Genomic DNA, 15373 nt, shown 5'->3' with positions numbered 1-15373 from the left:
AGCGGAGCACCAGGTTGTGAGCCGCATGCCTGGGCTGGCTCTGGGTAAGAGCTTCCTCTGGTGAAAACGAGCTTGTTAAATAAAGGCACTGCGGGATTGGTGACCTAGAAGCGAAATGAGGTCATTTTTGAAGGACGGTAACTAAATTTGTCACGTTACAATTATAGTATTTTACAGTTGAGCTTAGAGAAGACAAAACAGGGGAGGGGAGCCTAAAAATACACAAAAATATCCTGAAAAAGCTGAAAAGGCCCTTAGCAATCGCAGAAGTGTTCAACCTCCATCACGTGAGCCTGAGCATAGCACCCTTCCCCTGGAGACCCGTCACCTGTCCCCGTGTCCACCTGCAGACCGTAGTGCTGAGCAGTGCAGGCTTGGGAGCCATGCGGCCTGGGTTTGAATCCTGTTTCTGCCTCCAATTAGCTGTGTGGCTTGGGCAAGTCACTTAACCTCTCTGGGCCTCTGTTTCTTCATCTGTGTCATCGGATAATAACATGACGTACCTCTTTGGGTTAAAGACTGAATGAATCAGTGTGTGTAAATTGCTTAGAACAATGCCTGGCCCGTCGTCAGAGCTCAGTGTCCACTGTCACAGGCTGAACCACATGACACTGCCGATATTGTGCTCCCTTCCCTGCAAAGCCAGTGGTTGCATCTGGCTGAAGGTGAAGCACAGACTCCTTAAGTTGGTGTGGCATTCTGTTCACGCAAGACTCTATGCAGTGACGTGTGCAGAGAGCCTGGCTCCTCAGTGTGCAGCTGGTGCTCCCCTCCTGGGGGCTGCACCGGCACCTGTGTGGGCCCCTCTTCTGGCCTGATCTCTGCAGCGCAATTGCACGTCTGTCTGCCCGCCTCTCCCACTGGATGGGGAGCAGCCGGGGGCAGGCGCTGGTCCAGCGTGGCTCACAGGGAGGTGCTCCCTGGTCATCCGCTCCTCTCCTCCACTGCCAGCCTCTTTCTCAGCCATCTTCCACCAGTGAGGCCAAGGGCACTGCACCTGAGGACTGCCCGCCGTCACTGCCTCCTGGGACCACTGGAGGAGTGTGGTCCGTTCCGCTTTTCTGACTGGTGAGGCACAGACACTCTGGTCACACCCTTCCAGGGGACCGAGCACAGGCGTCCGTGGGACTCCTGTCACTGAGCGTGATCTTCAGGGAAGCGGCTTGATAAACTCTGTTGGTGAAGGGCTGACACACGTATAAGAGCCGCTGGTGGAGATGCAGGCAGAGCGGGGCTTTGAATGCAGCTGGGCTCGGGTTTGAAGACTGCGCCAGCCATTTCAGAGCCTCATAGATTTAGGCAAGCTGTTTAAGGTCGTTGAAACAGGTGAATGTTTCCTTATCTGTAATGTGGGCCTGATAATGGCCTGTTGGGAGCATGGAGTGAAAGCGAGTGAGACAGCACGTCTGAGAGCCCTGAGCAGTGCTGGGCGTGAGGTGGGCATCCAGTAAACACTGATTTCCTTTCAATGGGAAGGTCTCCATCTCTTGTCACTGGGAACAAGGACATTCACAGAGGGCATCCACTCTGTGGGGATGCCCATCAGCGGCTGTCAGGTACCTGCTGGATGACACGGGCCAAGGGCCTCCCCCAACCCAGTCTCCAGTTCCTCATCCCTAACCCGGGGATGCTGGCGTGTGCCTCACTGGGCTGCCAGGGGAGGCAGTGAGCCAGGGCATGGGGGGGCGTTGGATGCCCCGCACAGAAGGTGCTCAGTAAATGTCGGCTTTCGTTGTTGTCTCTCCCCTGGACAGAGTGTGGGATCGGAGGGGCTATATAGACATGCAGAAGCAGAGACCATTTCATTATGCTCTTGCCCCCAGCTCCCCCTGCCCTCCGGGCCCACGCCAGATGCTGGACCGCGCCCCATCTCTGTGCGACCCGGACTCCCTGCACAAGGTCTGCAAGAAAAAGATGGAATGTCCTGTCCCGCCCTACCGGCTGACGGCCGCCCACCGTGCTCTGAGCTCCTGAGCCCCGCGAGGATCCTGGCTTTCCACAAAGAGCTTAGAGAAAGCATTTGCAGCAATTCCCAGGTCCATAAATCACCCCTGGAGTTATAAATTTAATAGGATCACTCCCTCTCCGGGGCCTTTCGTAGACTCCATAAATATTTGAAGCAGAACCTTCAGAGAGCGCTTTAAGAAATTGGTAGCAATCAAAGCCCTCATTCAGTGGCAAGTGGTTTTGCCTTTGGCTCAGGGCTTCCTGCGCGTTGTCAGAGCTCCGAGACGTCCCAGGCGCCTCGGGTGAGTTCTGAGGGGCTGGGCCTGGTGAGTGTCGAGGCAGCAGAGGGAATGTTTGCTGTCCCAAAATCTACTGAACGACCAGGCCAGCGCGTCTCCAGGGGCATGGTTTTGCCCTCCCAGGGCAGCACTGGCAATGCTTGGAGACATTTTCTGTTGTCACAACTGGGAAGCCGCTCCTGGCATCTAGTGGGCAGAGGCCAGGGATGCTGTTGAAGATCCTACAGTGCACGAGATGGCCCCCGCCACAAAGAATGACCCAGCCCACACGGCAGCAGCCCGGGGTTTGGAGGCCCTGGGCCCGTCTCACAGCTCCCAATGTCGTCAGCCACGGAGGACCGTTTTGTTATTTTCCTGCTCCCAGAGCCCCTCCCCATGTTTTAAGAGATTTTTGCCTACCAAATGAAACGCTTGATTGAAGTAATTATATGTTTTACATTTTAAAACATTAAAACCAATCCGAGCTTTCTAATAAGTCCATTCATTCAACAAACATTTGTGACATCCAATATACGCCAGGCAATAAGATGTGAAGGCGAAAGAGGTGGGTCGACGTTGGTTCCTGCCCCGGGAGCTCGCAGGGCAACAGGAGAGAGACAGGTAAACAATAACCGCGTGCCGTGTACGTGAGACCAAGGGAAGGGCGGGTTCTGCCTGGCTTCCAGGAATGCAAGGCATTCAGGAAGGAAGGGCTGAGCAGGGCCCCCAGGCCCAAGGAGATGTTCAACACATGAGTGAGGTGGGGAAGGGTGTTAAAGTCAGAGGGAACAGCATGTGCAAAGGCTCTGAGGCATGAAACTGAACTTCGGGTGTGCCACTGGAGGAGGAGTGTGCCAAGCAGCCCCTCCTAAGCCAGCCGCAGGGTCCCTGCCTCATCCCCCTCCAGTGCCCTTCCTTCCCCTGAGGGCAGGACTGTGCCCTGACCAGTGGGGGGGGGACCTGGGGTGAAAGAAGAATGTGTCCGTCCTGAGGGCAGGCTGCCCAGAAGGAGAGTCTTGGGGGCTTGGGCCACCCGTGCCCAGACCTGTGTGCAGGCTCACCAGTTAGAGACACCATCTCTCCCCTTGGTAGGGTCTGGCGAGGGGCTGGGGTGAAAGGTCACAGTCTCCTTCCCAATGCTGCTCCCTCCTGGAAGGGTTGTCATGTAAGGATAAGAAGGGGCCAGGACAGGAGCCAAGGGCTCCTGGGGTGATAGGCAGAGCATGTAGGTTGTATTTTAATGTGTTTTAATGCGTATGTTGAAATGAAAAGTGCAGAGAGTCCTTGCAGACCCTTCACCCAGCTTCCCCTACTGTTCACACCTTCTATCACTAACCATAGTCCAGTGGTAGAAATGAGTGGATTTATTCTGAGGAAAACTGCGGGGCCATTGACTCATAAGAACAGCCGTGTGATGGAGCCAGTGGCAGCACGCTGAGCTGCTCCCAACTTCCTGAGCCCCTGGGGCTGTGTGACCATCCACATCACCGTGTCCATCCACGTATCTTTGGAACACTTTGCCAATGGACCCATCCAGTCATTTGTTCAATAAGCATCTAGCATTAAGGGCCGGGTGAGTGCCGGGTCCTCGGATCGGTGTGGGAAACGGGAATAAAGAAGATGCTGTCCGTCTCCATCATCCAGGACCTTCCGGAAACCCTGTGGCCCCGTCATCACTGCTCAAGGACCCCCCAGATTGGAAACCACTGCTGTCATCGCTTTTGCAATTTCGACCACCATAGCCACCCCCGAAATTGCCAATTGTGCGGCATCCTGCAGAGCTGGCCAGTACCACTGGTTTGTGATCTCCTCCTCTGGCCCTTCTCTTCCTTTATCTGGGGACAATGCCATTAGCTTTGAGCATCGGGAATACGCTGAAGAGAGGACGGGAGCCGGGTGATGTTGGGGTGAAGAGCCAGCGGGGCCTCAGCGCTGAGCCGCTGGGTGCAGCCGGGGTCATTTCTGGTCTCGGGACACTCCCGCCAGGCTAGAACGCTGGGCGTCTTGTCACTTAAGCACTCCCTCCTGCGTCTGCTCACATTCTGGTCCTTGGCGCAGAGGCGGCCTGGGAAAATCCATGCAAGGCAGCCAAGGCAATCTCTGCAGCGTAACCCGACGCTTCCACAATAAATCAGTTTCGAAAGCCAGAAACCACTTACTCGCCCAAGCTGTGAACCCCGCCTGGGGCGGCACAGCGGTCGCCTCAGCTGGTTGTTGCTTTGTGCATTGATTCCCCAGGGGCGCTTCTGCGACGGTGCATGGCAGACTCTGGCGTTTTCCTTGCCTTGACTGTAGACCCCAGCTCTCGGAAGAGGCCACTGGGTTCCCCTGCCACCCCCTGCCGTGGGCCTGGTACAGCCGAGGCCCAGCCTGGTCTGATGCTCCCAAGTGGAGGACAGGACGTGCTCGGGTGACCAAGAGGGGGCAGGTGAGAACTCGGCACGCAGGCGCTGGGTGCAGCCGCCCCACGTGCCAGGAATGCCACCGAGCGACCCCAGGCCCTTGGAGACCAGCCAGATGGGCCAGTCCAGCGGCCTGCAGCGGAAACCAATCTGTCAGAGGGCTGTCAGCGAGCAACGATGGTGGCCTTCCCTGGCCGGGCGCTGAGGAGCGGGAGCCCTGAGCCCAGCAAGGTAAATGCACCCCCACGACCACGCAAAGGCCCCCTGGGCTTTCTGGCAAATCACGTGAGAGCGTTGGCCTGGCCCGTGGCCAGGCGGTAGGCGTGCTCAGTGTGGTTTCTCTCCCTGCTGCCTGGTTCACGGTCCTGCCCTTCTGGGATGTTCCTCATGTGGCAGAGTGCCTGCTCAGCAGATACTTCTCCTAGTCCTGCCAGGGCAGGGGTGGGGCTGCAGGCTGGGTCACAGGGGTCTCCCTCCAGGTCCCCATCCTCCAGGCTCCTAGAGAGGCAGATAGACCAAGAGCACATGGTGTGAGCAGGGGTTGGTAGGGAGAGCACAGGGTCCAGGGGCACAGAGTGGACGCTGACCAGCGAGGGGTCCGGGAGGGCTTCCTGGAGGAAGTTCCAACTGAGGTGGGCCCTGGAGACCAGCAGGGGTCAGCCAGGCAGGGGCAACCACATGGACAAAGGCCTGGGGTGCGGTCACGGGTAGGAAATGGGGGTGCAAGTCCATGACTTTCTGTAATCCCTGAGCAGAAGGCGCTCTCTTTCCGTGATCCCGCTGTGACTTCCTCGTGTGGTTTTAGTGTCGGTCAAACATTCATTCTTCCGAATCCAGGAGCACAGAGTCCTTCCCACTCTGTTCCCGGTTCCCTTCCCAGAGGCAAAGGCCCAGCTTCTTACGAATCCTCCCAGGGACGTCCTGTGTCCTCTGTGGTCACGCACAGGCACACACGGGCACCCACGCTCTGCCCCCGCTCCGCTTCTCATCTAGTTTATCTTGCTGATCATTCCGCCTCAGAGCGTAGCTTCTCCTTCATCTTTTGGACAGTGGCGTTGTGTTCCGTTGTGTGGATTTTCCAGTCCCTTTTCAACGGACATTTGTGTTGCTTCTGGGCTTTTGCTGTTGAAACTGGTATTGCCCTGGAGATGCTCGTACACACAGCTCTTCACACGCGTGTGCACACATCTGACGGTGGGTTCCTGGAAGGAGAAGTGCTGGGTCAAAGCAGAGGACCTGGCCACCCCGACTCCCCGCCCCATTTCCAGGTTGTACAGTTTTTGCTCCCACTTGCAATGCTTGGGGGTCCCTGTTGCCCACAGTCCCCCCAACACCTACCCTCTGATGTGTTGACTCAATTCAGCTCTTACTTTTTGAGCCCCTACGGTGGGACCGGTGTGGTTTTAAGCAGTGAAATAGCTGGACGGGGGCCCTGCCCTCACCGGGGGGTGTCTGAGTGGGGGGCCAGAGTTAAATACAGGCATTTGCTTCCTGACCCAACGAGGGACAGTCACGGTCTGGGTAGGGCTGAGCACACACACGCTGCGTGGCACTGGGTTCCGGCCCTTCCCTCACGTCGGTCCTAATCTGTGCCTCGGTTTCCTAGTCTGCAGAGTGGGGATACCGACCTCCTAGCGTGGCTGTGAGGAGTAAGCGGGTTAGTACTCGCGCAGCGCCCCGGAGAGGCCCTGGGACGGGCTACCGCTGCGGATCTCCGTGCAGGTGCTTTCCGAAAAGCAGAATGAAAAAGAGTCCCTTAAGGCGAGGGTGACAAGGAGCCGTAGCAGCAGTGCGGGCGGCCTGGGGCCGCGGACGGGGACCCCGCTCAGGCGGACGCCACTCATGAGGAGGGTGGGGTGACAGACTAAGGTAAAGCGATGGCACTGCGCGCAGGCTCCGAAGGCCGTCTTTCCAGGGGCTGTAAGGAACCTGGTGAGAGCTTTTCTCTGTACCTGAAGCTCCCTGGTCCTCTCATTGCCTCCTTCTGAAAAGCTGTCCATGCCTTTGAGGGTTTCTTCTTCCACGTGGAGGCGCGCTGGGCTGGGGGTCTTCCATTTCCTAAAGTCCCTGTGTGTTTATCTGGAAGAAAGCTCGTTTCTGCTGTGCGAGCCAGTCCTTTTGACTTCGTTTGCTCCTTTTTTAAGTGAACGAATCTGATACAGGCGGCATCCGTCTTCCCCGGCCAGGACACAGTGCCCCCTGCCCCCCGGCATTGGGCACGCGCGTGGCTTTACTGTACTGTGTCTCTGAGCTTCCTCGCCCAGCAACCTGCAAGGGCTGGGGCTTTGTCCCTGTTTTGCACCTGAGGAAGCTGAGGCTCACGGATGCCCAGACTGTGGAGCCGGGAGTCAGGCCCCAGTCTGTCTGGCTCTGCCTGTGAAATCAATTTTCTTTCTGTTGGAGCTCAAATCCCAGTGCCTGGCACACAGGGTCTCACGCCTGTACCCCTTTAATCCATCCCCCCAAGCATGCTATGTAGGTCCCTCTCTACTTCCAAGAAGGAGTGAAAGAGACTTAAAATAAAATACACAGACACAATAAAAAGATCTGTATTGCAGAAGAGTGAAAACGTAAGGTCAAGTAGTGGTTGAAGAGGGAAAAGGTGAGAATAATTATACTGGACACTGAGGCTATGGGCAGCTGTGACAATCGAATGGAAAAATGAGGTCTGAGCTTCCTGGTAGCCAAATAAAAGGGGAATAATGTGGGTTTCAGGGCACTGACTTTTCAATAAAAAGAAACACATCTGAAGAACTTTCTTTCCAGCTCTGAGGGAAATCGTGATCAGGGGACAAGTGGTGACTCATGTCCCTGACAGCACACCTCCACAACCTCGGGAAGGGGAAGGAACATCTGTCCGAAGCTGGCCTCTGCCTGTCCCTGTGCAGGGGTCCATGCCTGGCTTCATGGAGCCCCTCGGGGCCCCTTGGGCTGAGCAGCATCACTCGCCCTTTCCAGATGAGAACAGGGAGAGGCCTCAGCTCCAGCAGAAGCTTCCTCGGCTCGTGGGGGCCACGCTCTTGGAACCAGCGCGTGTCTGCCACACTCCAGAGCCCTCCCATCTGCCACGCTGCACAGCTTAGGGAGGCCCCATCTCCCAGTTTACTGCCTGGTGCTCACTGCCCTCCACTCCTCCTCCCAACTCCCTCCACCCGCATCCCTCCCAACACCCGCACATCAGTTCTCCCCTCGCTGTGAGTTTCAGCCAAGCGCTCCCTGGGGCCCCCGAGCCCTCCAGGGCCCAGCTCCAGGACGAGCAGCTCTGTCTGCTGGTGGCTGAGAGCCTTTTGGCGGCAGGAAGCAGGTGCGGGCTGGAGGAGGGACAGTGGGGGGAGCTGGGTGCTCACTGCCTCCAGTGGCCGCTGCTGCTTCTTGCATCCCCATCCCCAGGACTGGGGCGCCCTGGTGTTTGCCTCACGCTGGCCCAGACCCCAGAATCAACGTCCTCTACCACACACACATGAGGGGAAGGCTGCAGACAGAAGCCGATGGGGTGAGTCCCAGAGGCCTCAAGTAGACAGCTCCCTGTCGTTACTGCTGGTTTATTCGTTGGACACACCAACTGCTGCGGGCCTACTGTGTGCTGGTGCTGTTGTCCTGGTGTGAGGTGGGCAGAGTAGGATCAGAGCATGCCTGCTGGGGGATGAGAGCGGTGGAACTCACTGTCAGGCAGCAGGAGCCAAACAGGCACCCTCCCCACTCTTCCAGGGTCTGCTGTGTCTGGTTGTTCAGGTTGTGTACTGGACAAAGCATCTGGCCCAGGGACAAAGCTGGGTGAAATCCAGCCCTGCTCTCTTTTCCAAAAGGCTGTGCCTCCTACCTGGAGGAAGTGGCACCTTTTAGTTCACACAGAAGCCAGCAGGCTGTGATGACCTGGAGCATATCTTTTTGCGATTCTGCACAAAGACTCCGTGTAGCCCCAGTGCCTGGTTTTTGCTGTCTCAGACCCAGAGCTGTCACGTCAGCAGGCTGAGGCTGGCGAGTCTGGGGGAGGCAGGGTGCCCCCAAGAGCTCCCCAGGGCAGCCCTCCAGCTTGCCCATGCACCTTGGGGTCTACCTCAGAGCCCCACGCTCTCCCAGGACCTGGCCAGGAGCAGTCCCGCGTGGGCTGGTGCTCCTTGCTCCCTGGTGTGATGAGGATACTGCTGCCCACAAGGCCACAGTTCCTTCCTTTTACCCCCAAATAGTCTGAGCCCTGCATCCTGGGGGCTTACTGCTACTCCTCCCCAGCCCCAGCCCGAGGGAGAGAAGGAGCTCTGGACAAGGAAGTCGCAGGGCTGCTGCTTAACGGCTGTGTGTCCCTCCGTGAGTCACTTAACTTCTCTGTGTTAATCGGCTGTGGCTTCAGCTGATTAACAGCAATCGGCTGTTGCACAATGAAGCAACCCACACTCAGCGACTTCAGAATCTATTTGCACACTCTCAGGTCTGCAGGTGGACTAGGGTTCCGCTGAGCAGGCCCGGCTCCACCATCACCACATCCTCCTTGGAATTCATTCTCCGGCCACCTGGACCTGGTCCTCTGCGGTGAACAGAGCTTACGATGGCTTTTAACCCCAAGTGGCTTTTTCCTTCAGCATTTGATCTTTTAGGAAGTTTGGAATATTTTCCCCAACGTTTCCTTGGGGGAGGGAAGTGGCATGGGAGGGATGGGTGTCCCGATGTCCAGCTCTGGGACCTCCCATGGGCAGCCAGGGTGGGGAGGCGGTGGCCCGGCTGAGCAGCAGGGTCAGGGACCCCAGGCCCGGCCGCTTCCTGCACGGATTTCCGCCTGCCCTCCCGTGCTTGGTCCCGCTCTGCCTCCCGCCGTCAGAGGCTCCGGGCGCTCCGCCAGCCTTTCCAGGAACCCGAGGTGTGATGGCGCTGGCTTCCTGCGGCTTTCCGCTGGAGTACAGGAGAGCAAAGGCTGAGCTGAACTCCTGTTCTCTCTCTTTCCCCCTCCTCCTCCTTCTCCCCTCTCCTCTGTGTGTGTGTGTGTGTGTGTGCGCGCATCTCCACATCAGCACACCCCGTCAGCTCTGCCTTCGCAATGTATCCAGGATCCGACCACGTCCTACCACCCCCAACACTGGTTTTTTCTCAGCTGCATCCCCAGTACCTAGAACAGCGCCTGGTACCTGCTAGGGGCTCCATAAGTGTTTGTTGAATGAATGCATGAATTACTTGCTCAGTTTCCTTTCAGCGGTGCTTCCCAGCACATATTGTATGTCTCTGGTCTCTAGTGCAGACTCTGTCGGATGAGAAAATATTGCCGTCCTTCTCATCTTTGCTTTGGGCGTGGAGGGATAGAAGGAAACGATTCAGAGGCGAGCGGAGCAGGGGCTGGATTCTAACCCAGCGCCCCTCCCCTCCCCCGCTCCTCCTACCCAATACGTTGCCATCAGCTGCTGTGGGAGGAAAGGGCCCACGGACTGCAGGGGGCCTGGAGGAGAAGGAGGGAGGGTCAGAGAGTGAAGACGTTACTGGAAGGGATGGAGATGGTGTTGGGGGTGGGGAGGGCGGCAGGGCAGGGGGACGTCGGACTCGCTCTTCATCTGTGAAGCTGTTCCAGTGGTGGGGCTGTATTCATGACACACCGTCTGTCTCAGATCACTTGATACCGATGCTTTATCTGAGCTGTGATCATTAGGACCGTAAATTTCACCTTCTAGATAAAGTGACATCTTTTCTCAGCGTCGTATTTGTATTTCTTGTATCGTGAAGGTCATTCTCCGAGTGTTGGTTTGCGGGGTAACGGACCGCGACTTGGAACTAGACAGACTGGAAAACCAGAGCAGCCGCATGTGCCTTAACGACGGGGACGCCTTCTGAGAAATGTGTCGTTAGGCGATTTCATCGTTGTGCAAACATCACAGAGTGGGCTTACAGACACCTAGATGGTACAGCCCACTACACACCTAGGCTGTGTGGTACTAATCTTATGGGACCACCGTCGTATATGCAATCTGTTGACTGAAATGCTGTTATTTGGCACCTGACTACTAGATCTGTCACTAACTAGCCATGGGATCTAAGGTGACATAACCTATCTGAGCCTCAGTTTGTCACACCATGGTTTCCCTTACTTCATATCCATAACCCTCCCCTCTCCGCTGGAATGGTCATTGCCCCAGTGCAGGTGGCTTTACTGTATAGTTTTACTGTTTTGACTATTTCATACTATGTGGTGAATGACTTATAGTTTCTAGGGACATTTGTATTTTGTGAAGAAGATGCTCACTAGCACAGAGAAAACTTCAGTTGGCAGTTTTGGAGGCAGTGAGATAAAATGAGGTGATGCTTTGGTGTGCCCTCGCTTTATAGTTGAGGGTACCAAGGCTCACAGATGGGGAGAGCAGCTCCCTTAGTCACACAGGAAGTCAGGGGTGGAGCTGGCCTGCGACTCCTGATTCCCACGCTGTGTGGTACTCTTTCCGTGGTTTGCGATGCAGGGGAAGGTTTTCCATGGGGTACGGGCGTGTGTCATGTAAGTGCAATTTGTATACATGCAGTAAACACAACGTGGAGAGGACGCACGACAACCCCTCCCCCAGTAATTGCCCCTCAGCACGCGCAGCCTTGCTTGTCATCAGCCACAGCAATGAGCCTTAGTCCACACAGCCGAGTCGCTCCTGTGGGAATAATGAGAAAAGGGTGAGCTGGGGTTTTCAGGAAGAGGGAGCCCCAGAGCATGGCAGCAGGAATGGGGAAAGGAAAGAATGACATCATTCATTGCATGGAAGCTTCCGGAGGCCAGAGAACAGCGCTCCTTCCTGCTCCTGCGGGGAGGGAGGGTCTGGAAGAGCGTAAGGAAGGCCGATGGCTTAGTTTGGCGGGAAGTTATCAGGGACAGAGCCTGGGCTGTAAGCCCTGACTACGGGGAGGATGGTTAGAAAAAACCAGGGTCGTTGACATAATGGTGACTCAAGCTTTTTTAGTCTTAAGCTTCCAAGTCCCCCTGTGACCCTGTGACTAGGATGGACCTAACGTGCAGGGGAGGGCATTTCCATTAAAAATGGATTTGGCTGCGCATAATGAAATCCAAAATAGTGATGACTTAAATTAAACAGAAGCTTCTCTGTCTGCGTCAGGGACGGGCATCTGGGGTCTCACGGGGGTTCCAGGGACATCAGGCTTCTTCTGTGTCCTCCAACATCTCAACTCAAGACTCCCATTCTCAAAGTCCCCACATGATACAAAATGGCTGCTGGAGTGTCAGCCATCAAGTGCAAGTTCCAGGAAGCGGAAAATAGGATTTTGTTGGTGGTGGGTGGTGGGAGAAGTGACTCTCTTTAAGGAATCCTTTAAGGCACCTTCCACTGATATTTTCCCAAGTGCAGAACTTGGTCATACATTCATACTTAGCTGCAAGGGAAACCAGGAACATAGTCTTTTAGTTGGACATGTGGAACTCCAAACCAAATTAGTGTCCTGTTACTAAAAAGCAAGTGGGAAGTGACCATGGGATTGACATCTGTGGTCTCTGCTTCAGTAGCACCAACTCTTGGGTTATAAATCAGGAAGGCATCAAGCATTTGGATTCAGGGACAGACATGCCCAGCATGGCCTCCCCGTTCATGTTGTTGGCAACACAACAGAGCAAAGTCGTGGGCAGCTTGATGACAATGTAAGGCAGAAAGAACCTGAAAGCTTCTGTGGAACAAGGGCGTAGCCTCCACCCATCCACCCGACGTGCCGGCGGTGTTTTCTATACATCGTCTGCTTTCCTTGCCATTCTCTTCATTACTCGTAGAAATCTGTGTATGGGTTTTCATAGGTTTACTCACAACCTCTTTTCTCCCAACCTTTTTTCCCTTAAAAGGCCTCAAAGTCTTCCACTGCCCTCCTTCTCACCTGGGTCATTTTTAGGAGCCTGGCCCTTCTGGGAGACAAGGGCCTTCTGCACCTGCCCGCATCACAGGCGCAGCCCGCACTCACTGAAACCCCAGGGGCTTTTGCCGAGTCGTTCAGCTGGGTAATTCCATTTCTTGCCGATTCAACCTCCTCCCTTTGTTTCTGAGCTGCTTTAAATAATCACGTTCCCACACTCACTGTTGTAACTTAGGGGCGAGGGCTTTGCCCACGTCGCAGCCTCAGGGACCCAGCACTCTGGAGGGACTCTCTCGTTCTAGTCCAAAGACAGCCAGTTTCCTCAACAAGTTACAAATAGAACTACCAGATGATCCAGAAACCCCACTTCTGGGCATTTATCCAGAAGAATTCAAATCAGGACCTCAAAGAGATATCTTCTCTCCCATGTTCACTATGCACAGTAGCCAAGGCGTGGAAGCGACCCCGGTGTCCATCTCTGGATGAATGGGCAAGGAAAATGGGACTGGTCCACACGATGAAATATTATTCAGCCTTAAGAAGGAAGGACATTCTGACACAGGCTACAACATGGTTGAATCTTGAGGACGTTGTGTGGAGTGAAATAAGCCAGTCGCAAAAAGACAAATACTGTATGATTCTACTTATATGAGGCCCCTGGAGTCATCAGACTCATAGAGACAGGAAGTGCAATGGTGGCTTCCGGGGGCGGGATGGGGGAATTGCTGTTCACTGGGTACAGAGTTTCAGTTTTGCAAGATGAAAAAGTTCTAGAGATCTATTGCACAATAATATGTCTAGCTAACACTACAGAACTGTGCACTGAAAAATGGTAAGTTTTGAGGCTGGCCCGGTGGTGCAGTGGTTAAGTGCGCACATTCCACTTTGGCGGCCCCGGGGTTCGCCGGTTCGGATCCCGGGTGCAGACATGGCACCGCTTGAGCAGCCATGCTATGGTAGGGGCCCCACATATAAAGTAGAGAAAGATGGGCACGGATGTTAGCTCAGAGCCAGTCTTCCTCAGCAAAAAGAGGAGGATTGGTGGCAGTAATAAACTCAGGGCTAATCTTCCTCAAAAAGAAAGGTAAGTTTTGTGTTATGTGTTTTTTACCATCACACACACACACCAAGACAGTCATTCAGCCAGAAGTTGTGGGTTCAGGAAGATAAAGTGCAAGAAAAGCGTGTGTTGCTTTTAAGATGGAGAGAAGAAAAGGGGACTCATGCTAAATTAGCATCTCTTCTGTGCTGGCCCTGGGGCCGTGCTTCCTCTCACTCATGCACACTTGGACCCAGAGGGATGGTTGTTCCTTCCTTAATTTTATAGATGACTGAGGCATTCACTCATTTGGGCAATCCTTATTGATCATCTCGTACGTGCCAGATGTCATCCTGCTGTAGGAGATGCAGCTCTGAAGAAGCCAGAGGGGCGAGGAAGGCTACACCCAGATTCACATATGGTGCGATTTCGAGTCGTGATGAATCCTGTGGAGGAAGAGAAGGGCTGTAGACAGGAGGCCATCACCCAAGGCTTCTCGGAGCAGGTGAAAAACTACTTGATGCAGGAGAGAGGTGAAGTAGCTTGCCCAAGAAAGCCAGCTAGGAAAAGACAGAACTGAGATTAAACCTCATCTCGGAAAACACTTTATTATGGAAAAATTCCACAATTGCAAAAGCAGACAGAATAATAAAAGGAACTCTCGTGTGGCAGTCACTCAGCGTCAACAGCTTCGTATCGATTCAAGAACAACCTTGTTTCATCTGTACGCCACCCACCTCCCCCCACACATACTATTTTGAAGTAAAATGAGACAAGTTATCACTTAATTCATAAATACTTTAAAAAGCCACCATACCATTATCACACCTCAAATGGTTCCCTAATTTCATCAAATACCCAGTGTTCGAGTTTCTAATTATCTTATAAGTTTATAGTTAAATCTTTTCTTGGCAGTTTGTTGGAATCAGGATCTAAATAAAGTCTTCACGCTGTGATTGACTGGTCCGTCTTTTTTGTGATAAAATATACATAATGTAAAATTTACCATTTTAAGCATTAAGCACGTTCACGTTGCTGTGCAACCACGATCACCATCCATCTCTAGAAGTTTTTCATCTTCCCAAACAGAGACTCCATTCCCATTAAACAGGAACTTCTCCTTCCCTGCCCCCACCAGCCCGTGGTACCCCCATTCTGCTCTCTGTCTGTGAATTTGACAACTCCTAAGTACCTCATATTAAGTGGAATCGTGCAATGCTTGTGCTTTTGTGACTGGCTTATTTCTCTTAGCATGATGTCCTCAAGGTTCATCCGTGTTGTAGCCTGTGTAGAATGTCCTTCGTTTTTAAGGCTGAATCGTATCCCACTGTACGTACAGTCACGTGTCGTTTAACGATGGGGATACCTTCTGAGAAATGCCTCGTTAGGTGATTTTGTCATTGTGGGAACATCACAGAGCACACTTACACAAACGTGGGTGGTACAGCCTGCTGCACACTAGGCTGTGTGGCACTGATCTTACGGGAACACCATCATCTACGCGACCTGTTGTTGACTTAAGCATCAGCATGCGGCGCAGGACCGCAGAGACCACGTTTTGTTCATCCGTTCCTCCGTTGACGGACACTTGCCGTGTGTCTGTTAACTCTCATCTGTAGGTTCCCCTCCTACTCTTTGCTTTCTTGGCATATTCTGTTGAAGGTAGCAGGATGCTTGTCCCACAATTTCCCATGCAGACACTTGCTGGTTGTGTCCCGTGCTGGTGTTTTCCATGTTGCTCTGTCCTCTGTGCGTCCTTGAATTGGCCCTTGGACCTAGAGGTTTGATATGACCCGGGCTCAGTTGGCCTTTTTTCTAGACTCTTTTAAAGTGGTGTTATGTTCTTCCATCCGGGGGCACGTGTCTGGCTGTCTCTCCTTTGGTGATGTTGGCATCTG

General features: G+C 54.1%; 1 protein-coding gene across 6 annotated transcripts in view; it reads left to right on the top strand.

Moving 5' to 3' along the window:
• Nucleotides 1–15373, top strand: part of C3H4orf50 (chromosome 3 C4orf50 homolog) — a 122718-nt gene that overhangs the window by 56031 nt on the left and 51314 nt on the right. For 3 of the 6 annotated variants that reach the window (XM_070613296.1, XM_070613290.1, XM_070613291.1), the window contains one exon: nt 1824–4858. The exons of 2 other annotated variants lie outside the window; for them this stretch is intronic. In XM_070613296.1, the coding sequence (XP_070469397.1) occupies nt 1824–2063 (240 nt within the window). In that variant the 3' untranslated portion in view covers nt 2064–4858. Of the gene's footprint in view, nt 1–1823; nt 4859–15373 lie in introns of those variants that run through there. One more of the 6 variants, XM_070613293.1, reaches the window with a different exon arrangement.

The sequence above is a fragment of the Equus przewalskii genome, chromosome 3, assembly GCF_037783145.1.
Source record: "Equus przewalskii isolate Varuska chromosome 3, EquPr2, whole genome shotgun sequence".
NCBI lineage: Eukaryota > Metazoa > Chordata > Mammalia > Perissodactyla > Equidae > Equus > Equus przewalskii.
Note: the sequence above shows the minus strand (reverse complement) of the source record. Positions and strands in the feature narration are given on the sequence as shown.